We start from the raw sequence: 18,515 nt of genomic DNA on the forward strand, positions 1-18,515 counted from the left end.
TTTAACTTGACTTTTACAGCTAAAGAAGAAAATATTTTAAAATGCTAAAATAATGGCCTCCAAATAACAAAGATTTAAAAAAAAAAAAAAAAAAAAAAAAAAAACACCTTCCCATTTTCCAGTTGGCAAGTGCGAGAAAGGTGCTTAGTTTAAAATAACAACTTTAGGAACTCATTGGCAATACAAAGATATGGATTCGGCACATGCACTGTTGTGGCTTGGTTTCAATCCCTGATCAGGGAGCTAAGACCCTGCAAGCTGCACAACATGGCCAAAAAATAAACCCAAAGAAGTAATGACTTCAATTTCACGTGCTGTGTTTTAGGGGAAGATTAAAGAAAAAGAGCAAATTTTTCTGTATCATCACTTCTATTCTGAAAAACTATTTTCAGAAAACTATTCCTTTCTGGGTTATGGATTTACAGTCTATAAATAATGCTGATGGCCACATCTCATTTAGCCCAAATGAGATTTAGAATAATAAAAAATCATGGAAGATGATCTGTACTCTGCGTTTTAGTGGTCTGCACTCTGCCAGCATTCAGCACTTGGTCAGGTCAAATGTGTTTATTTAACACCATATTACTCATAGTGGTAAAGTTCAACCAACTTTGTGACAGATGAAAAAAAAATACTTTATTTGGTTAGCTAAATAATTGAGATATTATTGGTTATCCAGGCATACATAAGCCATATACTTAAGCAGGATATGTTTCTGAATCACTTGTGCTATCTCATGTCATATGGAAAGTTTATTTATCTGTAGTTTTTTAACTTCCCTGTGATCCCTGGGCAAATTATTACTCTTTTCTGATTTGACACTGTCTTCATCTCTCACCTCCTCAAAGGTCTCTCTCATCCTCCAGATAACATTTTACTGACATGTTTCCAGATGACTCCTCATAATTATTTAAAGTGCACTCAGTATTTCTTAAGCAAAGTTTTAGTTTAGAAATAAGGGCGGATTCATTTTGATATTTGGAAAAACTAATACAATTATGTAAAGTTTAAAAATAAAATAAAATGAAAAAAAAAAAAACTCCACAAAAAAAAAAAAAGAAAAGAAAGAAGGGCTTCATTTAGTACAAAAGTGCTCCCTTTACAGGAGAATATTTCATATAATCAGTCAACATTGGGAATACAAAAAGAACTGATGACCAGAATGTTAAGGGAAAAATATAGTATTATGAAGTTCCATTCTAGTTCTCATCTAGTATCTTCTCCCATCAACCTATTTTCTCATCTTTTCTCCACTATAGATGTGGTCATAATGCATATCATTTCAAATGTTTTTTACTCACAAAAATTTGAGAATTTCTGTCCAGCCTACAGGGATAAATGCAAAAGTTATTTGGATGGAGATGCCTGTGCCCCAGCCTTTCCTTGCTACCCCAAAGACTGAAGAGGTCAATATTTCCAGCACACCTGTGACACTTTGTGACACACAACCGTGTCACCGCACATTGGACGGGAAGCTAGGCACATTTTCATGGAGACGATACAAAAAGCTCTCATTGTGAAACTAGTGATTATATGCCCGTGCTGTTCTGCCTGTGATTTGTACTTTTATCATATGTGAATATGTGAACATCATGAATGGTAGGACTACAACCCAAAGATTCTGCTTCTCCATCTGATTCTCTGCTATCCATCCATTTGCCATTCATCTGTCTAACATTTACTGATTTAATACAATCTGTCAAACTCTCCTACTATCTTGGGGAATTCAAGGTTAATTATTCCTTAGACATAAGCCACATGATTTCATGGTTTAATGACTTACAGTCAGTGGCTTTTAAAGTATCATACAATATTGACAGAGAATAGCAAAAGCTCAGGCAAGCAACAGTACCTGCCATCTCAGCAAACAATCTAAATAACTTAGTATCATGAAAACTTTTCTAACTTGTTTTGTGAAGATTGTATAATCCTGCCCCTTATGAAAAAGATAACAGGGTTGACTGAAAATGTTCATGTAGTTTGAGATTGTTATATGGGAGAGTTACCTGTAGCCTGTTGTGACTTATTTTCCTTTCTTGGGCTCCGACATCACTGTGGATGGACTGCAACTGTGAAATTAAAAGATGCTTGCTCCTTGGAAGAAAAGCTATGACAAACATAGATAGCATATTAAAAAGCAGAGACATCACTTTGCCAACAAAGGTCCATACAATCAAAGCTATGGTTTTTCCAGTAGTCATGTACAGATGTAAGATTTGGACCATAAGGAGGGCTGAGCACCGAAGAACTGAGGCTTTTGAATTGTGGTTCTGGAGAAGACTCTTCAGAGTCCTTTGGACAGCAAGATCAACCTGTTAATTCTAAAGGAGATAAACCCTGAATATTCATTGGAAGGACTGATGCTCAAGTTGCAATACTTTGGCCACCTGATTCAAAGAGCTGATTCATTCAAAAAGACCCTGATGCTGAGAAAGATTGAAGGCAGGAGGAGAAGGGAGCAACAGAGGATTAGATGGTTGGATGGAATCACTGACTCTATGGACATGAATTGGAGCAAACTCTGGGAGACAGGGAAGCCTGGTGTGCAGTCCATGAGGTCGCAAAAAGCCGGACACAATCTAGAGACTGAACAACAACAAACCTGTAGCCGACTTCTAACTTTTCCAAAAAAGGACAAAAAAAAAGATTAGATTTTTTTTTAACTTAGCCGGAATACATTCTTCAAGAGCTTTATATTATAGCTAATCAGATATTTTAAGGCAAGTACTAGAAAGAATAACTTTATACCCAATTAGGTTCCTATTATAATACTGCTTGTCTAGTCTTCTTAGAACTTGACCTGAAGCTTGTTGTCTCAGGAGTCAGACAAGGCATATACAGTAAGCCAGGGATAACTTCTACAACCAATATCGAAGTGAAAGTTATAAATGTTGATAAAGCTAAGCTTTAGTTAATTAACCAACCCTTAACTGAAGCATCGGGAGGACCAGACTTTTCAAGAGTTCTCCCAGTCTTAACATGGAGTCAGAATTTTTATCTTCTCCCCACTCCCCGCTTTCTGCCACAAGCAAACGTACATTTCCAATTTGATTTTATATTAATGCTGTCATAATTCTAGTGGTTAATATTAACAAAGTATCCAAGAAAGTCAGAAATTTCATGTTACAAAAGAGTTAGATGCCTGGTTGCCAGTGGACACACTTCTAGGTCATACTTGTTTCCTATGGTATTTTAGAATACTATGAGTATTTTAGAAATACTCATTTCTTTTCATACTTTCTCAGCCATGTTCTATTATTACTCCAACAAATTTTGCCAAGTGTTTTCCTAAAGAGAATAAAAAGGGAAAAGGGCATAGAAGGTGCTAGGGAAAGAATCAATACAGGCTACTGAATTTTTAAGGTAAAGGTAATTATTAGAACAAGGCCCTGCGAGATTGCACTTGAAACTTCAGTCATCCTTTAAGTTTGGTTTTTCTTCCATCTTCAGTTACTTAGCTGTCAAACATTCCAAGGAAGCCCCCACCTCGGGACCTTTGCAGTTGCTATTGCTCCTACCAGAATGATCTTTCCCAAGTTATTTGCATGCCCTCAGTCTCATCGCCTTTAGGTCTAGCCACATGTCACTTGAGAGCTTTCTCAAACACCCCTCTAAAGTAGCCCCCCTCCCCACCTTAGATTCTTTCTAGTCGCGTAACCTTTATTTCTCTTCATTATACCTGACTACTGATAGTCATTGTATATTGTAATTTTGTATATATATTTGCTTGTTTATAAATTCAGGGATTTGTCTCTTCTCCCAGTTGGTCCTCAATAAATGTTTGTCAAGTGAATAGCACTTTGAAAGTCACATATCTATTAAGTCCATATTCCTAAATCTGACACTCAGGGTCCTATACATTCAGAGTTTAACTTAGTTTTGCAGTCTTTTATGGGAAAATAGGGTCAAAAGTAAGCTGGGGACATGTCATGCTGCTACTGCTAAGTCGCTTCAGTCATGTCCTACTCTGTGCGACCCCATAGACGGCAGCCCACCAGGCTCCCCCGTCCCTGGGATTCTCCAGGCAAGAACACTGGAGTGGGTTGCCATTTCCTTCTCCAATGCATGAAAATGAAAAGTGAAAGTGAAGTTGCTCAGTCGTGTCCGACTCTCAGCGACCCCATGGACTGCAGCCTACCAGGCTCCTCTGTCCATGGGATTTTCCAGGCAAGAATACTGGAGCGGGGTGCCATTGCCTTCTCCGGGGGACATGTCATGGAGTACCTTAAATGCAGACTGAGAAATTGTAGTGCTTTGGCTCTAGTATGCCCAGTGGAGCTATACAGCCTCATGGAGTGTGAGTCCTCTCTGCAATCCCTTGAATGTTCCCAACAGGATCAGGGTATGCAGTTACCCAAGAGCACCCAGGAAGAGCATCCTATTACAGTAAGCAGCTTTATAAATAGTATAGTATAAAGTTAAACTAAGTTGACCTCAGATGGGATACAGTAGAAGGTGCTAAAGCCAATGGGGCTTTTTCAAATCATCATGTTATATTAGGAAATTTGTATCATTGTTTTGCATAGAAATCTTCAATGCCTCCTCATTGTTTATTGATTCAACTATAAACTCCAGTCTTTACCTTTTAAATCCCAGTCTTTCTACAATTATTTATTAATATAGAAATACTAAAAAAATGTTCAATGTAATCAATAACTAAGGTTAAACGAACTACATTTTTCATTCTTGCATATCTTCTTTTCTGCCTCTGTATCCCTTTCTCATATTATCCATCTGTTTAGAATTTCTTCCAGAGCATGATCTCTGACTGTCAAAATAATAACCTCCATTCCCTTTACAACCTGTGAAAGCTCTCTCCCTCCTTTGAATCGCTTTACCCCTTAACACACCTTATCTCTGCCTGTATTATAGTTGCTTTTGTAATTCACCTTATATCATAATATGGATCCCCATAACATTTAATGCAACGCATTTTTCACAGTTAGTGTTCAGTTAATGGCTGTAGAATTTGATTAATTCTCTTTAAAAGGATTTTAAGATCTTCCAAGGTCAGTTATAATTTTGTCAAGGAATGTATACCATCTTTCATTAGAGAATGACTTTTGCAACTAATATTCACAGCTAATTACTCATTTAGTATTGATAGCAACACAGCTCAGAAATTTTAAACATACATGAATATTCTCAGCAGCATTTTCTGTTCCTTTTCTGTACCCATGGCCATCTTTCAGGTCAAGCAGGTGCATGGTAGAGAACATGCAGTCAGCATTCATTTCCTAATAAAGTAGTGAGAAGAGTGCCATTCCAAAAATATAAAACAAGAAGACTGTTTGGACAAACTAGCTACTTTAAAGTTACTTTACAGTTGTTTTTAGGATAAATTCTGGATTTCTGTAGAGTAAATGATAAGGTAAACAAAATACTTAAATAACAAATCTATATTACAGCCGCCTGCCTCAACAACTCAATCAGCTGTTTTTCTGGTTATCTGATTTACAATTTTGCATTAAATCTTGAAAACACTGGCCTGATTCTCCTATGCAAATGAGTTCCCCCATATACCCAGCTGTATTCTTTACTGTGTTCCGGGCCCAGAAACAAGCAAAAGGAGTTTGTCAGCTATTGAGGGCAATATCTCCATTTGTATAGATGCATAACAGTACAAAGGTTAAAGTGTCTGCCTGCAGTGCGGGAGACCTGGGTTCGATCCCTGGGTCAGGAAGATCCCCTGGAGAAGGAAATGACAACCCCTCCGGTATTCCTGCCTGGAGAATCCCATGGACGGAGGAGCCTGGTTGGCTACAGTCCACGGGGTCGCAAAGAGTCAGACACGACTGAGCGACTTCAGTCACTCACTCACTCATAACAGTACAAAAGAAACATGTAAAATTAACAACAGGATATTTTTTTCATCTCTAGGGACCAAGAGGACCAGATGGTCCCTTAGGAGAACAGGGTATACAAGGTACCAAGGTAATCATTTATTTTCTCATTTCATATGCAGTTAAATATTTTTGAGCCTGTATTTCCTACCTGTCTAAACACTGATGTATTTTCTTATAAAAGTATGATTCTAATTTTTAAGTCTAATTATGAAAAGTACATAAAGTTTTCACTGTACTCACAGAAATGTGTCTTTGTGTTTTTGAAGTATGCATTTAATGTCTTACTTTTTTGGTATGTGAGTGTATGTGTGTAAGACCATAATTCCCATTCTTATTAACTCACCTGTTATTGATTCTTATTAGGGTGAAACAGGAGATCAAGGAAAAAGAGGGCCTCATGGTCTTATTGTGAGTAGTAAAATATTTCACATTAATGATAAACATATAAAATCTTCCATTTTTCTTGGTCTGTGATTCATATTTCAGGAGGGAGCTGCTTGACCCAGGCATTTTCTTTCTCGTGTAGGGTAAGACTGGAAACCCTGGAGAGAGAGGAGTTCAAGGAAAACCAGTAAGTAATTAAAAATAATCAAACCATAAATATGTTTTACCCATTTTATCCTCTGATACAACTCTTGTTTAGTAATCAGTATGTTAGACTAAGAGAATGTAAGTTATTTTCCTCCTTTAGTCCTTAGGTCATTCTTTCGTTGGGGCAAATTGCTTACTCATTCTGGGCCTTTTCTGTACCTATCTATAAACTGATAGTGGTAACTGACACTTTAACTTCATCTGATTATGATAGTTTTTCTGTAAAACCCATTTCAAGATAAAGTAGTGTGATATCATATAAATATAATGGAACATTATGAAGCTAATGTAAGAAACTTCTTTAAGGCCTCATGCCTGATTTCATTTTAACTGAACTTGTGTTGTTTGGACCCTTGGCGTGTGGAGCTGTGTGTGTCTTTATATTTCCCATGGCCCTACTATAAGAGTTTTTAATATCATATAATGCTAAATATTTTCCTACCATCAGAAATCTCAGAATTATACAGTTTTTTTCTCTGGGACATAAGTTCTGTGGTTATCAATATTAATTGAAGGGAAGACAATATGTTTTTAAAAAGAGAAATATATTCACATACACATGTATGTATAATTTTGAATACATGAGCTTAAACATATGGGTTTTTTATTTCATTTTAAGCATAGTTTTTAATGTCATTTTGATCTGTTATATACATATATGTATAATTTAAAATTATACAGTTTAAATATACGGCAACTGAATAGTCAGAAAAGGATAGGACAAAATTGCTTTAGTTGCTGTAGTAGTTACCACTGAAGTCACTGGATTCGCTTGCTTGCCTATGAAATCTGCTGCCCCCTGCCTGTTGTTTCCCATAATAGCATTGCTTTTGACAGTGGTCAAACCTACAGTAGCAGAGACTTAGAGAAAAACGGTTGTATCCAGGGAAAGAACTTGTTTGTGAGACTATATTATTAATTGAAGTCACTCTGAAAGACTATTTCTGAGTATTAATATTCATCATCTGAGTATATATCGGTGTATAAATGTAAACAGTGTTTATATTTATTTTACATTTATTTATGTAAACAGTGTTTCTGGAGATTCTTCCATGTTGCTGCACTGTACACAAAATTAATATTTGTGATGAATGGAAACATTGGGAATTTTTCAAGTCTGTTCTTCTTATTTTAGAAAAATGAAGCCAGGAGAAATTAAGTTACTTACACATATTGTACACTGTTGACATTCCTTAGATTTTACCTTCATGTTCAGCTTATCACATATGCCTGGATAAATATAAAATTAGAAACCTGGTTTCCTCAACCAAAAATGGTTGAGGAAACCAAATGGTTCTTACTAGAACTTAACTAGCTGACAGCAAACAAGTCTCATAGACTATTGCAAGAGTAAAGTTACGTTAGCAGAGGACAGTACAAAATGAGTTAATACTAACTGTTGAGGTTTACTTAGATTTATACATACATCATCCCCTTGGTCTTGATTGAACTGAAAGAGACTTGAGACCTGAAGAAAGCTAGGATCAATCAATCCAACAAATCCAGATGCCCCCCAGATACATTTGATCCTGCACAGTAATCTCAGTGTCTCTAATCATTTTTTCACTGTCAACAATCAGACGGTGCTTATAATAGAAAGATACACCAGAGGTCGGATTGACCTTTGTTTTAGTGCATACTGCTAATAATGTATTGTCTTGGCTAGGTTGGTTAGCTTTTCAGATCATATTTTCTTCATGTGTAAAATAGACATCTCTAAATTGTCATGGAACTGATGCTTTTGAACTGTGGTGTTGGAGAAAACTCTTGAGAGTCCCTTGCAGCAAGGAGATCCAACCAGTCCATCCTAAAGGAAATCAGTCCTGAATATTCATTGGAAGGACTGATGCTGAAGCTGAAACTCCAATACTTTGGCCACCTGATGCAAGGAACTGACTCATTTGAAAAGACCCTGATGCTGGGAATGATTGAAGGTGGGAGGAGAAGGGGACAACAGAGGATGAGATGGTTGGATGGCATCACCGACTTAATGGACATGAGTTTGAGTAAGCTCCAGGAGTTGGTGATGGACAGGGAAGCCTGGCGTGCTGCAGTCCATGGGGTCGCAAAAAGTCAGACACCACTGAGCAACTGAACTGAACTGAACTGACTGAAATTGTCATAATGCTAAAACTAGGTATTAAATGAAAATTGCTAGCACATATAGTTCTCGGCTCGTCCAAATAAACAGAAGTATACTTGTTATGTTGTTGTTCAGTTGCTCAGTCATGTCCAACTCTTTGCAACCCCATGGACTGTAGCACACCAGACTTCCTTGTCCTTCACTCTCAGTGCTCAAGCTCATGTCCACTGAGTCAATGATGCTATCTAACCATCTCATTCTCTACTGCCATCTTCTCCATTTGCCTTCCATCTTTCCCAGCATCAGGATCTTTTCCAATGAGTCAGCTCTTCGCATCAGGTGGTCAAAGTATTGGAGCTTCAGCTTTAGTATCAGTCCTTCTAGTGAATATTCAGGATCAATTTCATTTAGAATTGACTGGTTTGATTGCCTTGCAGTCCAAGGGACTCTCAAGAGTCTTCTCCAGAACCACAATTCAAAAGCATCAGTTCTTCAGCGTTCAACTTTCTTTATGGTCCAACTCTCACATCTGTGCATCACTACTGGAAAAGCCATAGCTTTGACTATACAGACCTTTGTTGGCAAAGTGATGTTTCTGCTTTTTAATGCACTGTCCAGTTTTGTCATAGCTTTTCTTCAAAGGAGGAAGCATCTTTTACTTTCAGGGCTACAGTCACCACCTGCAGTGATTTTAGAGCTCAAGGAAATAAAATCTGCTATTGTTTTAATTTTTTCCCTATCTATTTGCCATGAAATGATGGGACCAGATACCATGATCTTAGTTTTTTGAATGTTGAGTTTGAAGCCAGCTTTTTAATTCTCCTCTTTCTCCATCATCAAGAGGCTTTTTATTTTCCTCTTCACTTTCTTCCATTGGGGTGGGATCATCTGCATATCTGAGGTTATTGATATTTCTCCTGGGAATCTTGATTCCAGCTTGTGCTTCATCCGGCCCAGCATTTTGCATGATGTACTCTGCATACAAGTTAAATAAGTAGGGTGACAATATATAGCCTTGATGTACTTCTTTCCTAATTGGGAACCAATCCATTATTCCATGTCTGGTTCTAACTGTTGCTTCTTGACCTGCCTACACGTTTCTCAGGAGACAGGTTAAGCGACTGGTGTTCCCATCTCTTTAAGAGTTTTCCACAGTTTGTTGTGAGTCAAAGGCCTTAGCATAGTCAATGAAGCAGAAGTAGATGTTTTTCTGGAATTCCCTTGTATTTTCTGTGATCTAATAGATGTTGGCAATTTGATCTCTGATTCCTCTGTCTTTTCTAAATCCAGCTTGTACGTTTGGAAGTTCTCAGTTCACATACTGTTGAAACCTAGCTTGGAGAATTTTGAGCATTAACTTGCTTGCTTGTGAAATGAGTGTAATTGTGCAGTAGTTTGAGCATTCTTTGATATTGCTCTTCTTTGGAATTGGATGAAAACTGACCTTATCCATATTTGTCTATGGGCCAATGTTATTTCCTATACTTTTCTTCTGTCTGTGTGTATATCTGACTCAGAGAATCAAGAAGGACATGATGCATTGTGTTATTAAGGTGATAAAGTCCACATAACTTATTAGTTTTCTAAATCTCATAAAAGAAACTATAAACAGTTCATTCATCATTGATTTTATACAGATACTCTTTCAGTTAATGAGATAGGGGTATTAAATCCTCTACCTTCGATTTTTGTATTTGTCTATGACTCTAATTCTTTCAGATTCTGTTTTATACATTTTGAAACTATTTTTAGAGTATTTGCATATGGTTATTATGTCTTCCCAATCAACGGACCCTTTTATTATCATAAAACGTTCCTCTTTCTGGTAATACTTTTTATTTTGAAATCTACTTTATTTGATATGAGTCTCTCTAGCTGTTTGCATGGCATATGTTTTTCATTCATTTATTTTCAAGCTATCTGTGCCTTGATGTTTAAAGTGAGTGTCTTAAAGTTATATCTTGCCTTTAAATTCATCCTGACAACCTCTGCCTTTTAATTAGTATTGGCTCCATTTCCACCTAATGTAGTTATTGACATAGCTGCATTTAGGCCTCCCATTTTATGACAGTTTTTCCTTTGTCATGGTGGTGGTGTTCAGTGCCTTCTTCATTGTTGTTCAGTCGCTCAGGAGCGTCCAATTCTTTGTGACCCCATGGACTGTAGCACGCCAGGCTTCCCTGTCTTTCACCATCTCCCGGAGTGCCTTCTTTGGGCAGTGGATAACTTTGAGAACTCCATTTTAATTCAGTTATTGACTTTTTAACTATACTTCTTTTCATTATTACTTTTAAGTGGTTATTCTAGGTCAGAAGTCAGCGAACTATCTCTGTAAAGAGCCACAGAATATTTTAGGCTTTGTGGCCATGTGGTCTCTGGTGCAACTACTCAGCTCTAGTGTCATAGTGTGAAAGCAACCATAGACAGTATATAAAGAATGAGCTGCTGCTGCTGCTGCTGCTGCTAAGTCTCTTCAGTTGTGTCTGACTCTGTGCAACCCCAGAGACGGCAGCCCAAGAGGCTCCCCCGTCCCTGGGATTCTCCAGGCAAGAATACTGGAGTGGGTTGCCATTTCCTTCTCCAATGCATGAAAGTGAAAAGTGAAAGGGAAGTCACTCAGACGTGTCCGACTCTTAGTGACCCCATGGACTGCAGCCTACCAGGCTCCTCCATCCATGGGATTTTCCAGGCAAGAGTACTAGAGTGGGATACCATTGCCTTCTCCCAAAGAATGAGCATGATTGTTCAAAAAAATTATTTACAAAATCAGGTGATGATCCAAATTTGGCACTCCGACTGTAGTTTCCCAAAAACTGATTTAGGGGTCACAGCCTAAGGTTCTAATGTCTACTTAGAGTTAATGTAGTAATACTTAACATAATAGTAAGAAATTTGTGGCCATATAAATTTGTTTACCAGCATCCTGTCTTACATGCTATACTTGTTTTATGTATTACATTTCTATATATGTTATAAACCCCATATTTCAAAGTTAAAATTCTACTCTAATATAAATAGAATGCTTTTTGTTTTACTATAAATTAAATACATGTTTTAGAGATATTTAGAAGGAAAGTAGTGATTTTTAAATGTATCTATGCATTTACTCTTTCTGGTGCTCTTAATTCTTTCTATATATGCACATTTCTAAGAGGTATATTTCCCTGAAGCCTGTAGAACTTCCTTTAGATATCTTATAGTCAAGCTCTTTTAGTGATGAATTCTCTTAATTTTTCTTTATTTCACCTTTATTCTTGAAGGATATTTTCACTGATTACAGAATTCTGGGTTAACAAAGTTTTGTTTTGTTTTTTCTTGCTTCCATTCAGTACTGATTCCATTCAGTGCTGTAAAAATGACATGCCATTTATTTTTCGCCTGCATTATTTCTGAAGAGTGGTCTACACTTACCTTTATCATTATTCCCCTGCATATAATGTATCATTTTTCTCTGACTGTTTTCAAGATTCTCTCTTTATCTTTGGTTTTCAGTAGTTTGATTGTGGGAGAAGGCAATGGCAACCCACTCTCGTACTCTTGCCTGGAAAATCCCATGGATGGAGGAGCCTGGTAGGCTGCAGTCCATGGGGTCGCGAAGAGTCGGACAGGACTAAGCGACTTCACTTTCACTTTTCGCTTTCATGCATTGGAGAAGGAAATGGCAACCCACTCCAGTGTTCTTGCCTGGAGAATCCCAGGGATGGGGAAGCCTTGTGGGCTGCCGTCTATGGGGTCGCACAGAGTCAGACATGACTGAAGCGACTTAGCAGCAGCAGCAGTTTGTGATGTGCCTAGATGAGTTTTCTTCACATTTATCCAGCTTGAGGTTTGCTGATTTTTTTTCATGTGTAAATTAGCTTTCACGAAATTTGGAAATTAAAACTTTTTTTTTCAAAAATTTTTTCTACCCCATTTTCTCTCTTCTTTCCTTCTTGTATTCTAGTTAAATATATGTTATTCATTCTGATTACCTTAGATCCCTGGGGCCCTATCATTCCTAATTCAGTCTTTCTTCTTCCTGTTTGTTTTTTTTTTAAATTGGATAACCTAAATCTATCTTCCCTAACTTGTTAAGGAAGCCCTTTTAATTTTATTCTTGATATTTTATTTTAAACTTTTATTTGGATATTTAGTTTTCAGTTCTATAATTGTCATTGTTTCTTTTTATAGGCACTCTTTTTATTCTGAGATTTCCTGTTTATCATAAGTACATTTTTATTTATATGAGTGAGCATTTTTATTTACATGAGTGAGCATTTTTATATTCAGTTCAGTTCAGTTCAGTCGCTCAGTCGTGTCCAACTTTTTGCGACCCCGTGAATTGCAGCGCGCCAGGCCTCCCTGTCCATCACCAACTCCCGGAGTTCACTCAGACTCACGTCTATCGAGTCAGTGATGCCATCCAGCCATCTCATCCTCTGTCATCCCCTTCTCCTCCTGCCCCCAATCCCTCCCAGCATCAGAGTCTTTTCCAATGAGTCAACTCTTAGCATAAGATGGCCAAAGTACTGGAGTTTCAGCTTCAGCATCATTCCTTCCAAAGAAATCCCAGGGCTGATCTCCTTCAGAATGGACTGGTTGAATCTCCTTGCAGTCCAAGGGACTCTCAAGAGTCTTCTCCAACACCGCAGTTCAAAAGCATCAATTCTTCGGCACTCAGCTTTCTTCACAGTCCAACTCTCACATCCATACATGACCACAGGAAAAACCATAGCCTACTAGACGGACCTTTGTTGGCAAAGTAATGTCTCTGCTTTTGAATATGCTATCTGGTTGGTCATAACTTTCCTTCCAAGGAGTAAGCGTCTTTTAATTTCATGGCTGCAGTATTAACTACTTTAAAAATGTTGTGTGATCCTACTAAAATCTGTATTATCTTGAATCTGGTTTCCATTAATTGCCTTTTCTTATAAATATGGGAAATTTTCCCTGTCAAGTAATTTTAAACTATATCTTGAATATTTTGACTTATTCATTGTGGAGACTCTAAAGTCTGTTATATTTCTTTGAAAAGTATTGTTTGTTTTTTAATTTGTCAGGCATTTAACTTGGTGATCAAACTCCAAGTTTTCTCTCTTTTGTGAGTAGATGGCTGCTGAAATCTCTGTTAAGTGCTTTTAACCTTGTCTGGTCAACTTAGAGTCTGATGTACCAATACAAACCTACACGTGATTATTTAAAATAGAAGGGCACTGAATGTTTCATTTCTCATGGAAATAAGTAAAAAGCAGTTTAGTATAGTGAAAGACCTTGACATTGGAATCAGACATATTCAAAACCAGTTTCTGGTTCTTCCACTTATAGCTGTATTGACTTAGTACAAATTATTTGACCCTTCCAAACTTCAGTTTTCCTATCAGTAAAATGCGATACATTTATAGTTATAAAAAAAAATCATGCTCATTATGTTCCTAGCACAGGCCCTCAATAAATAGCAACCACTATAGCCATTATCCTCCTGGCACCGCTGGCAGCATTGCTGATGTGCATCATGGAGCAAGGAGTTGTACTACAGATAAGGTATTTCAGTAGCCTTATAGCCTTAAAGGGAATCTGAAAAGCCTTAAAAGGAATTTTTACTTTGTGCCAGCTTGTTCTTTTCTTTTTCATCTCCGATAAAAATAATTAGGGTCCATTTAGATCATTTCATAGCTTTGCCAAACAGCATTTATGCAGCATTAGCAGTATTAAAAATACATATCAAGCTTAATATTGTGTCCAGTCACACTTTACAAAGCAAATTGGGCGAGTATTATTTAAGGTTCTAAGTGCTTTATGTTTCAAATGGTGTATCAGGCATAGAGGGATCCCTTATACTGATCTGGTCTTAATTTAGGAGTATATGGGTAACATGTGATTTTCATGACTGAAATATGGTCTTAGTCAGATGAGAGTCCACAAGATTTTACAAATCTGCCTTTCTCTAATCGCTTCACCAGTGGCTCAGCAGTTAAGAATCCACCTGCAATGCAGGACGCGGGTTCAATTCCTGGGTTGGGAAGATCTCCTGGAGAAGGAAATGGCAACTCTCTCCAGTAGTCTTGCCTGGAAAATCCCATGGACGGAGAAGCCCCTACAGTCCACGGGGTCACAAGAGAGTCATACACAACTGAGCAGCCAAACAACAACAACTACTTTCTCTAATCAGACAATCATATGTAACTAAACATAGCATTGATGATTATAACTTAGATTCTTTGTTCCTGGAAATTTTTAATATCTTCCAATTTAATATCAATTTTTAGATTTTAAATTTAAGATAAAAGGATAATTGTGATCTGCTATATAATTGCCAAACTTCCCAAAGGCAATAATTTAGAAGAGTAGGAGTAGCAAATTGCAAATAGATAAGGGCAGTATTTTATATATCATTAGTAATCATCAGTATGTGGTACACAGTACATGCTCAGTTATACTTTGAATGGAAGGATCAAAGAGGACCTGGAATTAGATTTAGAGTTTTATAGCCCTGGTTTCTCAGACAATAAAGAATCCTGCAATATAGGAGACCTGGGTTAGATTCATGGGTTGGGAGGATGCCCTGGAGAAGGAAACGGCTACCCACTCCAGTGTTCTTGCCTGGAGAATTCCATGGACAGAGGAGCCTGACAGGCTACAGTTCATGGGGTCGCAAAGAGTAGGATATGACAGAGCAATTTTCACTTTACATATCATTTTAGAATATACCTCCGTGTCTAAGATTCTATTTTATGTTACCGTGGATAGCATGGTGTAAAAATGGGATAAAATAAAGAACACTGGAGAGGTCCAGTTTGATCATTTCTGGTCATTAGGTTCTGAGACCCTTGTGCCTTCCCAGGCTATAAGAGCATAAGTCACACTTCTTTATTTCTTGCCTGGAAAATCCCATGGACAGAGGAGCCTGGCAGTCTACAGTCCATGATCACAAAGAGTTGGATATGAGTGACTGAGCATACACACAGATATAAAAAAACTCCTATGACTCATTGACAGAATAATAAACAACAATGGCAAAATGAGCAAAAGGACTTGAGTAACCATTCCTCTAAAGGAGATCTATAAATGGCCAATAAATACATAAAAAGATTCTCAGTATGACTCATCTTTAGGGAAATGCAAATCAAGACCACACTGAGATACCACTTCCCACCCAGGGTAACTATTATCTCACATACACACACACACACACACACCCCTACACCTATATATGAAGAAAAAATAATCAGTGCTGACAAGGATGTGGAGAAATAGGAATCCTTGTGCCATGCTGGTGGGAATGTAAAACGGTGGGGCTGCTGTGGAAAGCAGTTTGCCCAGCTCCTCAAATTGTTGAACATAGAATTATATATTAATCCATCAACCCATATAACTCACTTCTAGGTGCCCCAAAGAGTGTAAAGTACAGATACAAACAAATACTCATATATTAACATTTATAGGAGTGTTAGACATAATAACCAAAGTGTAGAAAACCTGAATTGTTTATTGATGATTAATGGATAAACAAAATGTGGTATATACATACAGCCAAATATTATTCAACCTTAAAAAGGAAGGAAGGCTTGACACATATTACAAATGGATGGATCTTTATGCTACATGAAATAAGCCAGACACAAAAGAAATATTGTATGATTCCATGTATATAAGACCCTTTAATTACCTACTTTGACTGCCGCTGCTGCTGCTAAGTCGCTTCAATCGTGTCTGACTCTGTGCGACCCCATAGACGGCAGCCCACCAGGCTCCTCTGCCCGTGGGATTTTCCAGGCAAGAGTACTGGAGTAGGTTGCCATTGCCTTCTCCACCTACTTTGACTACTTTAAGTCAAATTCATAGAGACAGAAAGTAGAATTGTGGTTGCCAGGGGAGGCGGGTGGGGGATAGGGAGCTATTTAATGGGTACAGAGTTTCAGTTTGGGAAGATAAAAAAAATTCTGAAAGTGGATGGTGGTAATAATGGTGAACACAACAATGTGAATATACTTAATGCCACAGTACTCTAAATTTACACATACTGTACACTTTAAAATTATTAAAATGGTGGATTATATGTGATACGTATTTTAACACAAAATAAAAAATAAAGAATAGATAAAGATAGAAAAATCAGATGGGAGGATTGTAAAAGAAAGCTGAGGTATGAAAACTAAAACATTTTCAAACATCATTTTTTCTCTAAGCTTTACCTTTGTTTATTCAGGGTTTGCAAGGACCCCCAGGGACTACTGGAGACAGGGGACTTACAGGAGAACCGGTAAGTATATTTTTATGTGTTTCTAATTGTGTTTTTCTCATAATGTATTTTACCTGTCTCTTATTATTGCTCTGTTGTTCTGTGGCTGGTATGTTTTTGAAATCAACATTTATCATGTGCAGTTAATTATAAGGATGAATATTTTTGCTGTGAAGATAATTTATAGTGCCTTCCTGGTTTCATAAAGTCAAATTTGGTTCTGTTTATCTGAAACCATTAAAACTTCATGTATTTCTATTTTCAACAAATATAATTCTGTTTTATTGACTCTCAGAATTTTTTTCTTAACAGCTTGCTGTTTATATAATAATTATTATACTCCCCCAACACATACACACACACAAAATCACACTTATGAGGGCAACTCTATAATAAAAGACCATATAGAGAAGCCAGACTCTACACATAATGGGCCAAAATGTGGAAACTTGACAGAAATGCTAGTAGGTCAATAATTCAAAAACTTACATGACATTTTCATACATAGGACTCAGTTATAGATTTTCCATAGAAAATGAACTGTGAAAATGAAATACCTTGCCACACCTTCTTTCTCACAATATATTCTTTATTGCCTATGAAGTCATTCTTCTGGCTAATGGTATCAGCTGTAATGTGCAGTAACATGCTCCTAAGATTTACAATACAAATAGTCTTTGAAACTACTGTGTGGTTGATCTTATCCATCACATGACACAAAAGTTTATAAGTGGTTTTTGCACAGTTCATTTAGCTAGTATGAAGGGGAAAATTCTAATAGTCGAAGAACTATTCTTACCCTTCTGTGTTCATTTCCTGCTTTATATATTTAACCTGTGGGATAAGCTCTTCAAACAATAAGTAAAGATTTGGCTATGTGTATAATTTTTCCAAATATAGAATCTTAAATGTGATATTGATTTTATCAAACTAAATTCTTCTCAGTTTTCTCTGGTTTGTATCTCTTAACCTGCCTTCCCAATTCTAATATTTATTTGATCAAAAATCATGCAAATATCTAAATATCTCTGTCTTCTAAAGAGACGATAGCTCCTTGAAGTCAGAGACCTTTTTTGTGTGTGTTTGCCATCCTCTTTCCTGTTACAATATCTGGCATATTTATCTATCTAGTGAATATTTGTTAAACAGCACTAACCAAAACGTAATATACCCAATGATGTAATCATTTAGCTGGTAATATTAGCTGAAGTGAAACAACAGTAAAACTAATCTTAATAAAGAATGCATTTAAGTCACGATAAGCATTATCCACGGAGCTATGGCAACAACAGAGATAATATCAAGTTTTATACAAAAAAAGATTTACTGTTGTAACTGTAAGTGACTAAATGGCTGAAAAAGCTTAAAAATTGACATTCAGGTCCCAGCGTCAGTGGCTCTGGTAAATAAAATATAAAGCAATTTGTAATGGGTGTGATGGGCTTTGTTTCACATATTTGAGCTACCTAGTAAAATCTAAGGGAATGTATAACAAAATAAACCATCTTAATCTAGGGTTAGGGAAACTTCTGGAAGAGGAGAATTTGTGCTGTGAACTGAAGGATGAAGAGTGGGTTACTTAAGCAAATATGGGGAAAAGTCATTCCAGAGAGAAGTCATGACCTGGGAGAAAGCCTTAAATATTAATCTGAAGATCTAAAAGAAGGCCAGTGTGACTGACACAGGGAATCGAGTGGGAAGTAAGTACAAGATGAGGATGGAAAGGGAGGCAGGGGACAAAACACATGCAACTCTATAAGCCCCATTCCCAAGATAT

At 37.1% G+C, this 18,515-nt stretch overlaps 1 protein-coding gene across 1 annotated transcript in view; it reads left to right on the top strand.

Annotated features, from left to right (window-relative positions):
- Positions 1-18,515, top strand: part of COL24A1 (collagen type XXIV alpha 1 chain) — a 404,934-nt gene that overhangs the window by 253,002 nt on the left and 133,417 nt on the right. The window contains exons 30-33 of the mRNA XM_055587104.1: positions 5,881-5,934; positions 6,210-6,254; positions 6,373-6,417; positions 16,706-16,759. Coding sequence (XP_055443079.1) covers positions 5,881-5,934; positions 6,210-6,254; positions 6,373-6,417; positions 16,706-16,759 — 198 coding nt within the window. The remainder of the gene's footprint in view (positions 1-5,880; positions 5,935-6,209; positions 6,255-6,372; positions 6,418-16,705; positions 16,760-18,515) is intronic.

Source organism: Bubalus kerabau, chromosome 6, assembly GCF_029407905.1.
Source record: "Bubalus kerabau isolate K-KA32 ecotype Philippines breed swamp buffalo chromosome 6, PCC_UOA_SB_1v2, whole genome shotgun sequence".
In the NCBI taxonomy this organism is placed as follows: domain Eukaryota; kingdom Metazoa; phylum Chordata; class Mammalia; order Artiodactyla; family Bovidae; genus Bubalus; species Bubalus kerabau.